This window comes from Salarias fasciatus, chromosome 23 (genome assembly GCF_902148845.1).
Source record: "Salarias fasciatus chromosome 23, fSalaFa1.1, whole genome shotgun sequence".
NCBI classification, from domain to species: domain Eukaryota; kingdom Metazoa; phylum Chordata; class Actinopteri; order Blenniiformes; family Blenniidae; genus Salarias; species Salarias fasciatus.
In genome coordinates this window covers 22238235-22244902 of record NC_043766.1, presented here as the reverse complement: position 1 = coordinate 22244902, position 6668 = coordinate 22238235, and the positions used below count along the sequence as shown (strand labels likewise).

General features: G+C 43.5%; 1 protein-coding gene across 1 annotated transcript; it reads left to right on the top strand.

Moving 5' to 3' along the window:
* The first annotated feature begins 328 nt into the window (after positions 1-328).
* On the top strand, positions 329-6585 carry rgmd (RGM domain family, member D). The gene is made up of 3 exons (XM_030082633.1): positions 329-583; positions 3485-3996; positions 5805-6585. The coding sequence occupies exons 1-3, from the start codon at positions 490-492 to the stop codon at positions 6504-6506; spliced, it is 1308 nt and encodes a 435-aa protein (XP_029938493.1). The 5' UTR covers positions 329-489; the 3' UTR covers positions 6507-6585.
* Positions 6586-6668: the final 83 nt, after the last annotated feature.

Genomic DNA, 6668 nt, shown 5'->3' with positions numbered 1-6668 from the left:
ATCAATGAAGAAATGGTTCATATTGAACTGCAAGTTACATTCCTGTTTCCAGTTACTTGTATACACAAAATAACCACAAATTATAAAATAAGCATTGATATGTGCAACAGATACAGATAATGATCAGTTGTCTGACTATTATAACCACAGCACCCTGTTATTCTCCAATAATAATCGGGGCAATTATAATTTCACACCGCCCCCACTTGTTGTTGAGGGCATTTTTTTCCACTGTCCTCGCCGCCCAGTAATTGCTACTACATGTAAATATGGAGTGGTTAGAGACTGATTAGTCTTCCATTGGCCAGCCATCACCTCTCGGGCCCCGTCTCCACGTTAGTCCCCTCCCTCCTGGAGCCGCCCTGAAGACAGGGGCCCCCTTTTGAATGACAGCGCTGGGGAAGGAAGACGAATTTTGGTCTGATTTTCCGCAGCCGCAGCGTCGATGAGCAGCAGTCGAGGAACTCCATTCTAACTGAATGGATTGGTATGGGGAGAAGCGGACCTCAAATCACGGCTAAGCGGCAGCTTTGGGACTGTGTTACGTTGATGATGGTTGTACTTTCGCTGCTGTTTCGACCAGGTAAGTGTTTTTTTTTTGTGTGTTTGCTTTGTTTTTGTTTTACTCTCTGTCTTTACCCCGATCCTTACTCCTCTCCTCCTGCATGTTGTCCCGCACTCCGGGACGTTAAGAAGTTAACTCCCCCATCTCCACTGCTGTGTGGCTGAAAAACAAACTTTTACTGGTTTTTAAGCTTTCGCTGCATCCCACCCTTTAAAGTTTTGATTGTTTTCGGCGCGTAAAGAAGCGGGTAAAGTTGAGTGTTTTCCATCCAGAGTTGCGGGACAAAGTAACTGTCCCGTCGCTGCGGAGGGAGCCGCTCAGCCTCCAGCCTGCCCCGCTGCGCTCCTGCCGCTGCTAGCCGAGCAACACGAGTTAAATCACTGCCCCGAACTGTCCTTTCGTCCACTTTAACCACTTTCCATCCCCATCACGCAGCGACACGACACTGCGTGTTACTGACCATCCCTCCGATGTACAGTCTGGAACCGCACGCGTGCAAATACAAGTTGATGGAAGTTCAGCGCCTAGCTTCCCGTTAGCATAGCAAACTAGCAACTGGTGTCCAGCACCGAGAAAAACACAGGAGTTGGTATGGTAAAGACTGAAATCCCCTCCAAACGACCGCCAGACGGTGTTTTACCCGGTGTTCCTGTCTGTATTGTAAATTTTGCAGGAAGTTTCAGCAGGTTTATTTGTGGAAGTAGCTGCAAATACCATGGCATTTTACCTATTCATGCTTCATTTATTAACTTTGTTAGCTGCCATGCACGGGGGTCCTACTTGTTGGCCTCTGGACGCGGTGGTCGCTCCTCTGCACCACACTCTGCAGCATGGTTTGTTTGGGTGATAAAACCCACCATAACAGACTGTTTTCTCAGTGTCTCCTAATCCCGTCTTCATTACTGACTCAACAGCCACACATGATAAGATATTTAATCAATAGTGATGTTCCTATCAGTTATTTTCCTATTTGCCTTCCCAAACTTTCTCTGTACTTATTGGTTATATGTGTAATCTGTCGTTTCTTGAACATTGATAGTTTACTGATACTTGTCTGAGTAATATATTTAAAAACACCTAAAAATACTTGAAAAGCTGTTTTCAGATTTTACAGTGATATATCTGTTAGTTGCAGTCAGCTTTTATAGATTCTCAAACACTGCTCTTAATTAAATGTATTGGTATCTTGTCCCATTTTTATTGTTTTATATTATCTTTGTGTTGCTGTTTTTGTGGTCATATGTAGTGTTGACCCATAGTTACAGGAATCCAATGAGGGTATATCTAACAACATATAAGTATGACCAATGGTGTCAAAAGCATTGAGCATCATTATTCAGTTGTAAAATAAAGTACAAAATAATCACTGTTGAAACTATTTTCTTATTCATATTTATTTAATGTTATCATATCTGTTATTCACTAGTTAATACTAGTAAAAGTGCTCAATAAAGCACCATTCATACCTTTATTGATGAAAATGCTTGAGGATTAAACTCTTTTCAGACTGCACCCCAGTGACTAATCTGTAGTATACAAAGCTTCTCTGTTTTTTTTGTTTACTCCTGCACTCTTGTTTCCCACATGGTCTCCATACTTGTTGGTGTACTACATGCTGTGTCCTAAACAGCATTTGAGAGAGGCATGGCCATTGATATTTGTATAGCTAGCCATTGTCAAAAAGTGTCAGTCACAACAGACTTTAGTGACCCCGCAGTGAGACGAGGGGGAAAACTGCTGGAATTCAGAGGAGGGATGCCTCCAAGTTGACCTCTCTCGGCCCTTCTTAAATTTATCAAGACATGTGTTGAAATACAGAAACTGTGGCACATTAATCATCTCTGCTATGTCCTCAGTGCTTCAGGCTCATGAATTAAGTGAGTAAATTTGATTTGTATAGAACTTTTCACAGGTAAAAATCCAAAGAGTGCTTAATAATAGACACAATAAAACACAAAACCCCAAAACAGTCAAATGAAGGAGAAGAGTCTTGTTACATTTGTCTAAACTGCTGTGGAGATTTGAAGGAGCTCTGGACTTTACACTTTTATTTTGTTGCAATCAAAGAACAGTCTGTTAAAATTAATTTAATAAAAGTGATGTATTTTGTTGTATTTTGTGGGTGAGTCTGATTTGAAAGTAACACAGACCCCACATACAACAGTAGGTAACATCAGCATTTGAGACATCTGGCTCCAGAATGACAAACCAGTGTAAGCCTAATGAATATCCCCACTCTTCAAGTCTCACTGTAGCATCTGCACTTCTTTGTTTTCTCCGACTGTATTACGGTACTTGTGAGTCATGTGTTAAGTGGATGCACAAGGTTTTGGCTGTTGTCTACCACATTCCAGTTTGGACCCCAAGTTTCTGAACACGTGGGACTCTTTCCGATATTCTTTTGCAATGCTCTTTAAGTTAGCTGCAACCATGCACTGAGCCCTGCAGTGCCATGCAGTGTACCTTAATGGACTTGAGTTACCTGAGCAACAGCCAAACCACATTCAGCACCCCTTGGGCAAACTAACACAGGTTGGTTTCCTCCAACAGTGAGACTACATGCTATTTCTGTGAGGGCTAGTTGGGGGAAATAAGTTTTGACTGACTCTGGAGCACAGTGTGGGATCAGCGCCTCGTGAGCTCACCCATTTGAGTTTTAATGGCTCTCCTGATTGAGCTTAACTTGATAGTGGAAAAGTTTGAGTGCTGCCTCATGCACTGAGTTGAGGTAATGCGTCTGTAAATGTCAGATGGATGAGCTTCGTCGTAAGAGGATTTGTTTTCCATAATGTTAGAATTGTTCAGCATATTTTTTTCCCCTCAACCAAGATATTTAAGGATTAATTGCCAGAAATTCGCAGACATGTGACAATATTTGAACTATATGACAAATCTATGGTGACTGTCTTTGTTTTGCAGCTCACTGCCAGCAGTGTCGAATTCAGCGCTGCAATGCGGAGTATGTGGCTTCTACCTCACCGTCCAGTGGTCTGCAGGACGACGTGACTCTGGATGTGGACTACTGCATCGCCCTGCGGGCCTATGCCTTGTGCACTCGGCGCCAGGCACGCAGCTGTAGGGGTGACCTGGTCTACCACTCGGCTGTCTTTCGCATCAAGGAGTTATTCTCTCAGCACAACTGCTCAAGTGATGGGCCCACCTCATCCGCCAAGGTTCCCAGTACATCCCGGCCAGCTGTCTCAGAGCTCTGCAACTATGAGAATCGGGTCCTTGTGTCGGGCTCGGTTGGCCAGCAGAAGAAGTATGCCCACTGTGGATTATTTGGAGACCCACACCTACGGACTTTCCGAGACGAGTTTCAGACCTGCAAAGTGGAGGGGGCGTGGCCTCTGATTGACAATCGCTTCCTGTCGGTACAGGTGACCAATGTGCCTGTTGTCCTTGGTTCCAGTGCCACAGCAACCAGCAAGGTGAGGTTACGTTTAGAGTCATACCTTTTGAGCCCTTCAAATAAAGAAATCCATTATTACTTTTTGTGTTGTCTTGAAGAGCTGCATGAAGTTCTTTTTTACAACATAATTTAGAAATGTTCTTGCAGAATATATAGTTTTGTTCATTATTTCAAATGTAAAAAAAAGCATATATTGAATGAGAATAGAGAAAAATTACAAACTTAGAAATATCCCTCAACTTGATTTATAGTCTCCTGGGTATAGATCTTATTCTTAGTTGGTACCACTTCATTTCACACTCAGTGGATCAGACCTGATTGGCTTATCATTGTTTTCAAAGTACTTTAAATAATCACCTCACAATAGCTCCATTATTTAAATATTAGATGTGTGATTTATTAGTCTTAAAGCATTAATCCAAACAAGCAGGCCATCTGTTCAAGCCCTAACTTGTGAGCTTATGCATCGCCATAAAGTATCAAACATGTGAAGTTAATCGTCATTCCACGGTGCCTCTCGAGTCTCCAGCATTCCTCGTGTCTTGGAGCTCCTTCAGATCTATGAGGGGAAAAAAGAGAGAGTGAGAGAGAGAGGAGGGCAGTCTTTCAGTGGTGTTGAATCACAGACATGCTTGAGTGCTCTACCTTTAACACATGGGTGGTCATATGGTAGTGATTAACGTTCGCTCAAACATTTTCCTCCACCGCCGTGATCTGGAATGTTTTTTCACCCCTCTGGTCAAATAATTAACTGGGCGATTTTGTGTAAATATGGAATAATTTGGAAAAATAAAGGAATAATTGGCAAGCAGCAACAATGGCCTGCTCATTCAGTCTCCACCTCACAGATGGTTTAAACCTTTATTGTATCTGCATTTGGCAAAGAAAGTCATATATGCAGCATTCCAAAAGGTGTCCAATAGGAGCAAATTCATCAAGCTGAATTTGTAACCCAAACTTTGTTTTCACTGTTGAATAACTATTCATTTTTTAAGCTCTTTAAAAACTGAGCTCTTCCAATATTGCATCAGGGCTTTCAGAATAAACTCCTTGATGGAAACCTGTCCTGTGGGTGTATCTTCCACCAGCACCCGCATGCCCCCTTCATGCTTGTGGAGTTGTTTTCAGCTGCCAGACTTAAGACAGGAAATCATCCATCAAATACAGTATTCCCCTCAAGTGTAAGCATAACCACAGCCTCCGTTTTGTCAAGATACTTTGAAGAAACAGAGGTTAGGCCCCAATTTTTCAAAGCTCAGCTGGAATACAAATCACAGTCAGTCACTTGGTAAACACCAGCAGTGCCAGGAGGGTTGAAGGCCGTTACAAAACAATGCTGTTTGATCCAACATCCAACCGGTGGGCTTGCTGGCATTTAGCAGAGCTTTGTTTGACGTAGTATGAGGATGGGTGATGATAGAGATCAAACAGTACATGTCATTGTCAGCAGAAACCTGTTGGGATTGATAATATTTATTGTGGGCTTTCCCGTTGTTGCAGTCTTAGCCGTATCTCTTCTGTATGTTATGCAACAAACCACAATTTTTGGGGGGAGTAAATTAGTTCACTTGAAATTATTTCAGTTAGAATATAGGTTAATTAAGGAAAAGAGCAGCATGAAGCATCAGTGCAGACCTTCTGGAATATTTAGTTTGTTGCCGCCCCCTAGTGGCTGCCAGTGGATATACCCATATTTAAACACCCTGTTGAGTATTATTTTATAACATTACAAAGCTGAAATTATCATGTCAGTTTTAGGAATAAGTTGTATAACATGTCATTATCTGTTGTTCAGTACTAATTTTATTTTTTTTTTCTAAATTTCAGATCACAGTTATCTTCAAGTCCTACCACGGATGCACAGACCAGAAGGTATACCAGGCCACCACTGAGGATCTGCCCTTGGCTTTTCAGGATGGGACTCGCAGTGGCGGTGAGAGCGGCAGCCTCACCATCTCAGAACGAGGTGGCTCTGGTGTCGGCCGGCAGGTAAAGATTCAGGCACGCTACATTGGTACCTCCATCATCATCCGGCGTGTGGGCAGCTACCTGACCTTTGCCATTCGCATGCCAGAAGACACCCTGGACTTTTCAGAGGACAATGGTGGCCTCCAGCTTTGCCTTCACGGCTGCCCACGTAACGAGCTCATCAAGGAGCACACACTGGGCCGGCAGAGCCAGCAGCCCCGCCTGCAGGGTACCAGCACAGAGCTGGGTCCTCTGCGTCCGCCTCACCAGATCTACACTGTGGAGCGGGCCACAGCCAAGTGTCGAGAGACTCTGCAGGTGGAGGACGTTTACTTTCAGTCCTGCGTGTTTGACTTACTGACCACAGGAGATCCTGAGTTCTCCATGGCAGCCTATGGCGCGCTGGAGGATTTAAAGGCGCTGCCGCCCAGTAAACTCAAGCAGAATTCCCCAAGAACTCCTCATCTTTACAGCCGAGGAGTGTCAAAGACACCAGCTGCCGTTGCAGCCAGCAGCACCCTGCTCTCACTCCTACTCCTTCTCACTGTGCTGCTTTTGTAAAAAAAAATAAAAAAATGTTTGTTTGTTTTTTTTTGTTTTTTTTTGAAGAGGTACACGGACAAAGACAGAACATGGAAGCATTACCAGCTTGAGGAACGAGTGACTAAAGGGCATACCTATATGTACTATGGGGGTTTTGGGGTGGGGTGGGACATTTTAGGA

Excerpts from the sequence above, each read along its gene's own strand:
- rgmd (XM_030082633.1), top strand. The coding sequence starts at position 490 with ATGGGGAGAAGCGGACCTCAAATCACGGCTAAGCGGCAGCTTTGGGAC. Across the intron at positions 584-3,484 it reads TTCGCTGCTGTTTCGACCAG|CTCACTGCCAGCAGTGTCGA; the intron begins GTAAGTGTTTTT and ends TTTGTTTTGCAG. Across the intron at positions 3,997-5,804 it reads GTGCCACAGCAACCAGCAAG|ATCACAGTTATCTTCAAGTC; the intron begins GTGAGGTTACGT and ends TCTAAATTTCAG.